The sequence below is a fragment of the Microtus ochrogaster genome, unplaced genomic scaffold (assembly GCF_000317375.1).
Source record: "Microtus ochrogaster isolate Prairie Vole_2 unplaced genomic scaffold, MicOch1.0 UNK5, whole genome shotgun sequence".
Lineage (NCBI taxonomy): Eukaryota > Metazoa > Chordata > Mammalia > Rodentia > Cricetidae > Microtus > Microtus ochrogaster.
In genome coordinates this window covers 3,321,742-3,334,177 of record NW_004949103.1, presented here as the reverse complement: position 1 = coordinate 3,334,177, position 12,436 = coordinate 3,321,742, and the positions used below count along the sequence as shown (strand labels likewise).

The 12,436-nt window shown below is 46.8% G+C and overlaps 1 protein-coding gene across 1 annotated transcript in view; it reads right to left on the bottom strand.

Moving 5' to 3' along the window:
• The window catches only part of Evc2 (EvC ciliary complex subunit 2), an 87,332-nt gene that overhangs the window by 7,353 nt on the left and 67,543 nt on the right, over positions 1–12,436 (bottom strand). The window contains exons 15-17 of the mRNA XM_026788618.1: positions 6,779–7,006; positions 2,700–2,911; positions 1,126–1,213 (exon numbers count right to left, since the gene is read on the bottom strand). Of these exons, the coding sequence (XP_026644419.1) occupies positions 1,126–1,213; positions 2,700–2,911; positions 6,779–7,006 (528 nt within the window). The remainder of the gene's footprint in view (positions 1–1,125; positions 1,214–2,699; positions 2,912–6,778; positions 7,007–12,436) is intronic.

Genomic DNA, 12,436 nt, shown 5'->3' with positions numbered 1-12,436 from the left:
AAGAAGAAGAAGATGGAGGACGGCCCATGGCTGCGAGGGTTGGGGATGGTGGGTGTGGCAGTGGCTGAGAAATGACACTCAGGGATGTCTCAGCTGCATTGGACAATTCTGCATCCTTGTGGCCACAGGAAATCTGCTGTGACAGCAGGACAGAGAGCCATAAGAACACTTCATACCAGATTTGATGTGGTTCCAGGCAAGCCCAAGGAAACAAGAAACAAAAAGTGGATGGTGTAACTTTCTATACCCTAACATGCCAAAATGATTTCAAAGTAAAAAGCTTAGAAATGTACCAACTCTGTACCTCTTAAACCTTTGGCTGTGTCCCTACTCCATTGAGCCAAATGCTAAGTTCTTGGATCATGCTTTTATTTCTCCTAATGCCTCAAACTCCTCACCTGTAAAGACTACCAGTACCGGAGCAAAGGGTTTGCTGAGAACACAGTAAGCTGAGCTTTGCCCAGTGCGGGGGCTCATCACTGTAACCCCAGTACTCAGGGGTGAGGCAGGAGGTTGCCATGAGTTTAAGTCTGAGTGATGCCCTGCCCTCAACCAAAACCACCAACAACAACAAAAATAGAGTGAAGGTTTCTCCAAGTGCCACAAAGACTCAAATAAAAGCCTCTTCTCTCAGTTGCAGGGTGGCCATTGTTGGTCCCTGGCCATTCAGAGCCCTTCCCTGGGATTTTACATGGCAACACCTAGGGGGTGGGGTGGGGATTTCAGTGTCCAGCAAAGCCAGGCAGGGTGTGGAGAGTCTGAGGTCAGGCCTGCCAGCACCTGATCTGTGTGTGGAAAGGTTCATGAGTGGGCAGAGTGAAGAGTCCATGCTACATTCTTTGCTGTGGGGAGACTGCGGCTGTTGGAGAATCACTGTTACACTGTAGGGAACGCGGGCAAGAAAGATGTCTGCAGACACCAGCCAGATACAGCCGTCTCAGGGATGTGTTGGCAGTAAGGGGACTTTGTCTTGTCCCGGGGACGGAGAGGCTTAACGCCATGGCTGCCATCATTAACATGCCCGTTGGACCTGAGCTGATCATGAACCTGAGACTGGACCATCCTCATCTGACAGAGGGAAATGAGAACGGGAAAATGTCAACAGATAGGGACAGGTCCTCTCACCTGGCTGCACAGACTGGCCATGGTGTCAGCCTCCAGGCTTTCCAGAGAGTCTTCCAGCACCGCACTGTTCTGCCGCTCTTCTCTCACCCTAGAGAGAAGAGAAAATCCAGAGGTCCAGCCCAGTCATGGGGAGCTGACGGGAGGGTGTTTGTTTAAGTGACAAAGACTCAGAGGTGGAGCACAGGAGGCTGACAGAGGAGTGGATGAATGAAGACCATTCGGTGGCTCTCGGGTGCTCTGTGACCCTACTCTGAAAACTCACCTTGGTGCTCCTGACTAGGACCACAGAGACCAGCACCTGAGGTCTACACCTGCTTCCGTCCTGTGCTGAAGCAGAGCCAGAGTCACCGCCCGGAGATGGCCTCAGACAGCAGTACTTTGGTGGCAAGGCCAGCTGCCACCTTACTACAAGAGACTTGCTATAAACTCTGTGTCAAAGATGAGGCCACTGATCAGCCTCACAGTCCCTGTGGCTATCACAACCCAAGGCTTGTGCAGGTACAACTCAACCCAACCTCAGAACTGCAGGGAGCAAAAGAACGTGACAAAAATAATTTTAAAAAATGGAAATCTCCTAGATAAGTCATCACCTCTGTGTTCCTGCCTCCCTGTCGGACACTCAGCCCCTTTGTCAGTTAACTCCATGCAATCTGTCTAGCTGCACTTTGATGTTGAGTATACTCAGGAAACAAACCCAGAATCACTGTAATCTCCCCACTTAGAAACCAAGTGGAGTGCTTCCTCCAGGTAATTTGTGTGCTTCTAAAATCCAGTCAATGTGTGCTGTACACAGTTTACATCTGTTGCTTTACACACAGATACCATAGTCGCACTGGGGACTTAGAGAACCGCAGGAAGCGGTGTTTCTGCAGGAGCACTGAACACTGCAGGCAAAGCTAATTTTCTGTCGTGAATTGTGAAGGAGTAAAGAAAAAACAAGGCTGGAGTCTATTCCGTAGCTCTACAGAAGCAGGGTCTGAAATTCTGCAGTGCAGTGAAATCTGAACAGAGCCCTTCCTGTGCCGCCGCCGACCCCTGGCTTTGACGCTGTGCCACGACAGTGTGAGATGTAACCAGGTGGGGAGGTTAGGTAGGGACACGTAGGACCTCTCTCTAATATAATATAATTATAATATAAGCTTACAACTTCTTGTAAGCTTAGAATTATTCGAAAATAAGAAGTTGAAAAGGGCCTATGGAGATGGTGGCTTAGCAGGTAAAGGCACTTGCCACCAAGCCTGAAGACCCGAGTTCGATCCCCAGGACCAGCATGGCAGAAGCAGAGAAGCGACTCCTAAAAGCTGTCCTCTGACCTCTACACGTGTACAGTGGCACATACATACACACACACTCAAAATTTTAAAAATGCTTTTAAAACGTTAAAAAATATTGTTAGCAAAACTCAATGGTATTTTTAAAAAAACCCATAAGTCAGAGAAGAAAGCTGGCATCCCTCAACAACAGCAGTTTGAGCGAAGCATGGGAATGGCTTCTAAGGCAGGAAGGTGAGAGGCCAGGTGCCTCAGGCCAGAAGACCCTACCCAACCCACTCAGAGTGTAAACCACCCACCTACCTCTGCTGTTGCTGTTCCAGGAGCTTCTGGCCCTTGTTCAGAGCCTGCCGCAGCATGGCAGAGACCTGCCTTTCAGGATCCATCTCCCCAGGTTCACCCAGTCCGGGTCCATCAGCCGCCCACCGCTGCCAGCTCTCCAGGACCTGCTGCTGCTCAGCTGCTTCCTGCTGCACCAGCCGCTCCTCCAGCTTCCTCTCCAGTTCCTGCAGCTCCTGCAGATGAAGGAGCAGGAATGAGTCCCACTGATGCCTGGTGGGCAGGAGCTACAGTGGTCACTGAGGCAACATTGTAAGTATCTTAGTAACTGTGTCTCCAGGAGGGTCAGGATGTCCCTCTGGGGTTGGGCATCTCTGAAGCTGAAGTTAGGTTCTGGCCAAGTCAAAAAGGAAAGCACAGGCAACATTCCCAATGGCCACACAAGTGTACTTATGAAGGGTCTGCATTCTAAAAAGATTATGACAAGCACAGTATCACTTGCATTGTGGGTTTTTACCTCCCCATCATCCCCACAGACTTTTCTAGAAGAGCAAAGGAAATGTCCTAAAAGGGAGATGTGATTAACTATATTTTGAGACATCTCATGCTATGACTTCAGCACCCACCTCATAAAAGTTCCTAAAAGCATCTTTTAAACTCACAACTTAGAGCCCTCGGGGCTGCTATTCTCTGCTTTGGGACAGCCTACTCCAATCTCTCTTTTGAGTTTGTGCTTTGTTTTGGGAAATACATTTCTGCTTAACCTTCTGAGTCTCTGTATTAAATTCTTTCAGGAAGGTAACCTCAGTAACAGTACTTTACAAGGGGCTGCTGCTGAGCCTCTCACCCGGGCATAGACATGTCATGGGGTAGCTCTAAGTTTCACCCACTGCACATAGTTCCCGAGACCTAGTGACAGCTCAGTGAATGTGGGTTAATAGTACCACCACTTTTGCTTTTGATTTCACAGTGCCTTAGAGCAGTGATGCTGGCTGGCAGAGCTGGAAGTGTGAAAACTCAGGCAGAATCATCAACAGAGTGACTGGGACACCTAGACACTGGGGCAACAGGAAGACTCCTTGTGGGCTTGGAAGTAGAAGCTCAGCAAATGACACGGAGCTGCGAAGACAGCAGGAGCCGTTATTTGGGGTTACTCCTCTTCTGGGCAGGCCTGTCCTGTTTAAATTTCCCCATCTTCGCTACACGGTCCCCACTGCACCTTCTGATAATCCAATTTCACAAAAGTAGTCTAAATTGTTCACTGGATGAGATGCAAACCACGGACTCTCCTTAGGAACGGTTCCTTCCAAAGCTTCTCATTTCATGCTTTTTAAATTCTCCAAATGCTCACCAGCTTAGAAGCTCATTATCAAGAGGAAAATGCTTGGCACATGAGCGATCACACTGCAAACGGAAGAGTCTCACAGAGCACGGAGCAGGCCACCTTCTCTCCCCGTGCAAACCGGGAAGGAGCAGCCCATCCACCATCTCGACTACAACTCAGAATGTGTGGTCTGATTTTCTCTCAGTTGCTTCTGATGCAGGACATGCAGTCCTCCCCACACAGGCAACTGTGAAGAGAAGCTCTGATATCACTCAAGAGCTCTGAGATGAAGTGGAGAAGGTAGGTGTGCTCCCGAGGTAGCTGAAGTGCTGGCATCTCAAGTGAACAATACTGGCCGGGAGGATGCAACTCAGACACTCAGATGCCTTAGTGTCTCACTGGCCAGACTCCCTAAATGACTTCCCCCCTTTTTTGGGGGGTAGGTTCTGAATTTTTTTCTTTTCTTTTATTAAGATAGAGTCTCTCTGCATAGTCCTGATGTAGACCAAGCTGGCCTTGAATTCACAGAGATCGGCCTGCCTCTGCCTTCCAAATGCTGGGGTTAAAAAGTGTATGCCACCATGCCTGCCTGCCTCTCCATCTTAAACACTCATTTCCTCTGACTAGAATTTGGGGCACTGATCCATCTTCACAACATTCACCTCCAAATGAAGCATTTGTTTTGATAGACGCTCTGTGGAGGTTTCCTCCTGTCACTGATATTCTGAGCGTCTTGAATGGGTTTTACCTCTGTGGGTGCCAAAATGGTCATGTGAGCTGCTTCCTGCCCTTTAATCTGTTAAGCAAGTGAGTTTTGTAAACCAATGTCCTCATGTTAAATTCCTGGAAACTCCTTATATTCCTGGAAAAAAAAATCAGCCTGGCCATGAAGGATTAATTATTCTAACAGATATGCGGGTTATATTAGCTGCTATTTTGTACACAAAGTTTACCACTGTGTTCACAGCTACAGTTCAATCAGGGTCTCCTGTTGGTGCCTAAGTGATATGAGGATTACAAAACAAAGTGAACGGGGGTCTTCGCTCCTGCTCAGGGATAATGTGAGCATGAACCTGGCCATGTTTTGAGTAAGAATGGCCCTCACAGGCTCAGATGAACACTTGGTCCTCAGTTGGCGGAACTGTTGTGTAAGGAGCAGGAGGTGTGGCCTTGCTGGAAGAGGAGCAGGCTTTGGGGTTTCTAAGACTCATACTGTTCCCTGTTTGCCTCCCATCAAGATGTTTCTGCCACCATGCCTTTGTTTGGCCATCTGGCATTCTAACCCACAAAACAGCTCAGTTAAATGCTTTCTTTTATAAGTTGTCCTGGTCATGGTGTTTTCTCACAGCCTTAGGTCACTAAGACACTTTACAGTTTGCTGGAGCCAGCCAAAGAAATGGATGCACTTGTGGCTGTGAGTGCAGGTCTGTAACTTCCCCGGGGACTCGACCTGCAGCTTGTGGGTCACTGGGAAGTGAGTGGATCCTGAGAGCTCTGATCTAATCAGGGTATGATCTACTTAAGGGCTCATAACTTGCTGTCATTTTTTTTGAGAAGTGGGGAAGCTAGAAGCAGGACCTGGCTGGGGGAAGTCGGTCACTAAGGGAATGCCAGTAGTAAGACCAGCTCTTGCCTCTGGCCACTTCTGCCTTTGTCTGTTTCCTGGTTGCCAAAAGGTGAACCGCTCTGTACCACTCATGCCACGATGCTGTGCCTTGTCACTGCCTCAAGCAGCAGAGCCAGCCAGCTGCAGACTGAAGCCTCTCAAGACTCCACAAGACCAAATGAGCCTTTCCCCTTTACATCTCTTACATGCAGTTCTTCCTCACAGTGGCAGGAAATGCTAACACAGTTTCAAACCAATTTCATCTCTGACCTTGAGATTGTACACTTATTTTCTCATACTAGAGCCAACTTTTATCATATATATTTATTTAGACAATTTCCTGTTGTACTTATCTTAAAACTCATATACATAATATTCTTCACTGTAGTATACCAATTTTAAAAACTCTACTGCATCTATGGTTTTAATTCTTTAAAATCTCGATACTATTTATCCATTAGTCTATTTTAATTGTAACCCTTACCTGATGTGGGATGATGTAACTATGTTCTATTACCGTTGGTTAATAAACATGCTAATTTGGCAATGCCAGGCAGCATAGAGCAAGGCGGGAAATCCAGAGATACAATGAGAAAAAGGGCAGAGTCAGGGAGACGCCAAAAGCTGGGGAAGCAAAATGTGAGCTAACAAACCATGAGTCTCGTGGTAAAATGTAGACTAATAGAAATGTGTTAATCTAAGTTGTAAAAGCTAGTTAATAATAGGCCTGAGTAATAGGCCAAATGGTTTGTAATTAATATTTATCCTCAAAGTGGTTATTTGGGAACTGTCGGGTGGGCGAGAAACTTCCAGTTACACTGACCAGAGAGCTACAAATTTTAGTAGGCTTTTAATTTTTCCAAAGTACCCCATTTTTTATTTTATTAATTCTCTTATTGTTAGTTTTGATTTGTGTCTTATTTATCTTCACTCCTCTCTACAGGTTCATTTCTCTCTGCTCTAAATTAAAAAAATTATCTGAAAATTTTATGCATTTATTTATGTATATGTATTTTGATCATATCCATTCACACTCCCTTCAATTCCCCTCAGTGCCCCATATTGTCTCCCTGCCAGTTTTGGGTCCTTTTCTACCCCTATGCCCACTCACCAGGCTATGAGACTCACGGAGCTGATGGTGCAGGTACCCTTTCTACCCCTAGCCCCACTCACCGGGCTGTGAGACTCAAGGATCTGCACACAGGCTGACTTGGTCAGTGTCTCGGACTCACTCAGCTCCCCCAGCAGCAGGTCTTGAATGCTAAGCAAGGCCGTGTAGACAGAGAGGGTCTCAGCAGCCCGGGCCACTTTCTGGAACTGCAGGGCCACAAGTGACTCTGCAAAGTGGGCCTCCTGGGCTTCCAGCCTCTGTACCCTCTCGTGGAGCAATTCCCCTCGAACCTGGAGAAGGAGACAGAACCAAAGGAACTGAGGCGTTGTGGGGGAGGAGAGCCCACTGCCTTTCAGAGAACACAAGCTGAGGATCCCAGAGGCCCTGTCCAGAAGACTAGGACTCTGCTGGAAGAATAAAGCACCAATCAAAAAGAAAGGTGGACAATCCACATCTCTTCCAAGCTTTTCATTTTACCTTTAAACTTTCTAGAATTCCATCCAGGACAACCAAAAGACAGAAGCATGCCCATTGTCAGGAATGGATGAGTGGAAATACTTCCAGGGCACAAGACAGGATTTGACACGAGGCAGGAAGGAAACCACACTGGGGTGAACCTTGAGGGAGTTAGACTTCATAAGAGCTGTCAGTGACAAGAGGACAAACACTGTGGAGAACTGTGGTTCCTGGGGGCTGAGATGGAAGCAAATGGGGAGCTGCTGTTGAACTGGTATGGAGTTTCCATTTTCTGCAAGATGGGAATTTCTAGAGCTGGACAATGTGAAAGCACTTTAATACCCGTGGGCCGAGCCCTATAATGTGATTATTTTGGTAAATATTCCGTGCTATAATTGGACACAATAAATAAAAATGAAAACAAAGCTCATGGGCTTTGTCCTGCTGTGTAACCTGTTTGTACCTGATGCTTCTGTAGCAATGACAGGACACAGACACTGAGCTGAAGCTGAGGCTGCCGGGAAACCATGGCCCAGGTCGCTCCCATGACTGCCCAGCCCTCCCTGCATGCCCTCCAGAAGAACACAGCCCTGTTTGAAAGGCTCAGATCGGCCCTTTTAGAAGCACTGAGGCTTTGAAACAGGGTGGGGTAGGGGTGAGCCAAGACAGGAATAAGAGATGGAGGGTGCTGCTGCCTGGAAGGATATTCAGAGGCTTTTGGCCATAACTTACATACAGAGAGAAGGGCTGCAAGGAATTATAGTCATGCACAAATGCATGCTATTCCCTCCCCATACACACAACAGCAGGGGCCAGAACAGCAGAGAGCACCAGGGCAAACACAACAGTCCCCAGAAATACAGGCTTGCTAGGGAGAGGCCAGGCTCTCAGGACAATATACTAGACCCAATCTCTGTCCAATCTGGAGAACCAGGTACCCATGTGGATGGGTTTCCAAGGCAACTTAAACTAAGTAAGTTGAGGCCAAGAGCCAGCCGAAGACTTGACTGCTCTGCCAGAGCCTGGGAAGCTTTCCCTGAAACTCTGGCCTTCTCCATCTCTGAACCCCTCTCCACCTTCTATCATCGCGTGGCTGTTTGCTGACCTCCACTACTGAACCTGCCTGCTTTCTTGGACCCTACTTTAAAGGGCACAGCTTTCTACCCTGTCTTTGTCATTGCCAAACATGCTTTGTACCATAGAGTGAAGTCCTTTATCCAGGAAACCTCCTGGGAAACACTGACAGCATGTTCCTCCTCCAAAGTTTCCAATACAAAAAACGGCCACTGCCCTTGTTTCCCCTGTCCCTGACCAGCAGGAAGTAGTTACAAGAATGACAGCCATGCCCATTTCCACTTATCTAACAGAAACTAAAGTCAGAAATGCTAGTCACGGTCACAGCATCTTGCAATGGTTCCCCATCTTTGCTAAACAATGAGAATTCCTGAAACTAAAGTAGCTTGCTTTTCTAGATTGCTCCCTGTCGGTAATGGCCAGTCATGAAAGATGATTTTCCATCTCCTGACATCTTTCATTTAATCTTGACATCACCTAAATTCCTTAGCTCCTCTAGAAATGGCAACCTCAGGCAATACCTTTCTTCTGCTCTATAACTATCTCCTCTGTCTCCCAAACAAATTCTTAAGATTGACTTAAGTATTGCATATTGAAGATTCAAAAACCTTCCAATGTAATTAATCAGGTTGCATGAGCTGTCAGGTGTCCCCACGGCCATGGAAAACATCAGAAGGTGACCCCTCTCCTGCGAGCTGAGGGGAGAAAGACTAACCTTCCACCATCTCTCACGAATCTCTGTTCCCAAAGCACAACCTGACAGAAAAGATTCATCTGGACAAACCCATGCAGGTTATAAAGGGCACGCGTTCTGGGTCTAGACAGATGTCCTTAGACTCAACAGTGAGAGTCTACACAAGTTGGAAATACTCTAATGTTGCTATGTCTCATGCTACGCCAACACAAAAGGGACTCCATGTTTTTCTCTGTGTGTGAGCTTTTTGGTTTTGATTTTTTTTGTCTTATTGGGTTTCTGTTTGTTTTGATTCTCTCTTCTCCCTTTGAGGGGTAGACGGCCCTGAAATGAGTTGAGCAGGGAGTGGGAAGGATCTAGGAGAAGTTGGGGGGATGGGAAATATGATCAAATTATATGGAAAAAAAAACAGTAATGACAAAAAGAAAAAGAGAGAAGATCCATAACAATGATAAAGAGAAAGAGGCCAGAATGTGGGCCAAGGAGACAGTAAAAGGCGGGGGAATAAAGACATTCTTAGAGGAAAGATGTAAGGCCTGGTCCTAGAGGAAGATGGCTGGATGTTTCCAGAACGCAGAAGGCAAAGATGAAGAGCTCATGGGACTCGGATCTGAGTAAGACCCACATGCTGGGATACTGCCCTGACCAGCAAAAGGTAACAACAGAAAAGACCACTCCACGCCCTTCCCCAGCTATACGAACAGCAGCAGGAAGTTAGCCGTGGTCCTGCCATTCGAAAAGCTCCTCCATTCCCATTTAAAATGATGATAATTCCTGAAATGAGAGCAACTTTTTATTCTAAATTTTTCATCTCCCAGCTCAACCAGCCTCCACTAACGCCTGACCAGGAGAGATGTCCATCTACCTTTAAGCCACTCCCCTTATTTCCGTAGCGTCCCTAACAAAGAGTGATCATAAGCCTAAGAGAAAAAAATGCCAGTTTCCTTTCCACGTCCTCCAACCTGTAAGTGGGCAGCAGCCTCTGGCTCTTTACACTAGAGAGCTCGCCCCAAAAAGTCTCTTCAGGAACAAAGCCTGTGCTGTCACAGAATCTCTGGTTTCTTTGCAGGCTTGGTAAGCTCCTCGAGCCTCAGTCTTCCTTCCTGGGTGGATGCTGAAGGCACAGTGCCTTGCCAGAGGGAGGATGAGCTAAGATGACAGCTCCAGCTGATGCTAAGTGAACACCTTCAAAGCAAGGAAAGCACAAAGCCTTAGGAACACCTTGGACAGGGAATGTTGAAAAAGGTTTTCCCGCAACCCCCCTTCTTTTTTCTTTGAAAAGCTTACTTGTTAATTCCAGCACCTGGTGAGATTATAACTCTGTATCAGGTTTGAATCCTCCAGCGAGAATCCTGGGTAAGGACAGATTTGCATATCTATGCGGTATTAATGGCCGGCTTTCTTACATATTCACGCATCTCAAATAATAACAGCTCATTTGAGAACAAAGCCCTGCTGAATGTTTTTATTTTAAAGAGGAAGTTCAAACAATTTCCTTCCTAGTTTTAGCTGACAGTACTAGAAGCTCAAGGAAGTCCCTTCTGTGTCCTAAAATGTCCTTTAAGGTTCCACGGAGCCGGCCCCTGCCATGGGGTCTTTACGTGATTCTAAGTCACATCAGCCCTTTTGACCACATTTGGAAACACACAGGGAGATGCAAGGGTGAGGCCCACGCAGGGCTTTCCTCAAGTACACAGATCTCCAGCACCAGAAGAGGGCACAGTGAGTGCAGAGGCCCAGAGGCCTACCTGAAGGAACCTACACAGGGGCCACAGAGACCAAAGCCCCTGCCGCCACACTCCCACAGCGCTGGGTGAACCATGCCAGAGCCAGAGGGATATCAGAACTTCACCTTTCAATTCAGCCAGCTGCAGCAGCCATTCGCTCCGTGAGCACTCGTGTTAGCCCTCACTTTCTGTGGTTTACCTCCTTACCTGCGTGTCTCAGGTTTTTGCTCTTGCTAGTATGCTGCTCAGTTAGGCTACAGGACGGTTCATGTTTCTCCATCCAGCCCGCTGCACGGCATTGTTCTCTACTTCCCAGTCACACCTCCAGCATTCTCTTATTCCGGTGCCTTCTTTCCTCCTTTCTCTCATCTCTAGCTCCCTTTTTTTCCTTTGTAACCATAACCATGTAGGGCTCTAACAGCTCTAAAGTCAGTGTGCCCTCACAGGGTCCCAACTTTTGCCTTCCAGCTTCCTCACTCACCCACCACATTCTTTTTCTTTTCAAAGTCCATCCAATACTTAATCCTTATCCTCCTACTTTCCTTTTACTCCTATTCTAATTAACTAAAATTGTAGTGTGCTCCATACTGTCACTGCTGATAGCTGTCACATCTGCATGTTGACAATGTCCAGCAGTTAACACTCTGCATGGGCAATGACGGAGAGCTTACAAAAGGCCCCCAGCGCCCACAGACTGAGCAGTTATTCTGTGATCTGCACACTCAGCTCCACCAGGTCCCACCCTTGAACACTGTAGACACTTCCCTCGAAAGAAAATAGCTGATGGAAGAAAAGCAAGGGCAGTTGTGTAAACCCCAACAGTGACCCCAAAACCACACGGAACTAAGACAGCATAACTCCTACAGAAAGTACTAACCCTACCGTGACGGCCTCTAGGGAGAATGAGTTAGAGGAAATCCAAAGCAGAGAAATCAAAATAATGATGATAAGTATGTTCAGAGAAATCAGAGAGGAAGATGAACAGCTAATGGAGAAAAAAAATCAAATCACTGAACAAAATTAAGAAGGTGATGGTGACATGACATGAAACATGAATTCAACAGAGACCAAGATCTGAGGAAAAAGCAATCTCAAAAGGCAGAAATAAAAAATATCAGCAAGCCAGATTTAAAACTCTGTGGGAAATCTCAGCAACACAATGGTCACAGGGTAGAATATCAAGCCTGAAGATAAGATGGAGGAGCTGGAGCCATTCAACATCACAGAGACAACTAAGACTATAACAATGGGGATTTCAAGATGCACAGACCCTCTGAAGAGATCAAACCGATAGATAATAGGAGTAGAAGGAGAAAAGTCTCATTCTAAAGGCTTGGAAAACATTTTCAAAAGAATCTTAACAGACAGTTTCCCAGAGTTGGGAAAAGAGATAACAGTCCAGAGAGAGTAGGCAGTTAGGAATTCAAACACACCAGACCAGAAAAAGCTCCCCTCCTCTTGTTATAATGAAAACACTAAATACACAGACAGAGAGTATAGTGGAAGCCACAGGAAAAAAGCAGCAGTCTGCATACACGGCAGGCCCATCAGAACAAGGGGGAAATACTTAACTAAAACCTTGAAATCTAGGAGGCAGACAAAGCGATTTGACTACTATTGGCCCTAAGTGTGCCCCTGGAGGAAGACAGGGCTGAAGGAAGAGGGTGAGATAGCCTCAGCCAAGGTCATGAGTGGATACCAGGGAGAGGCCTGTGGTTTGTCCAGATAAAAGTGGAGTCACATTCACTTACTAGCTCTTTTCTATAGAC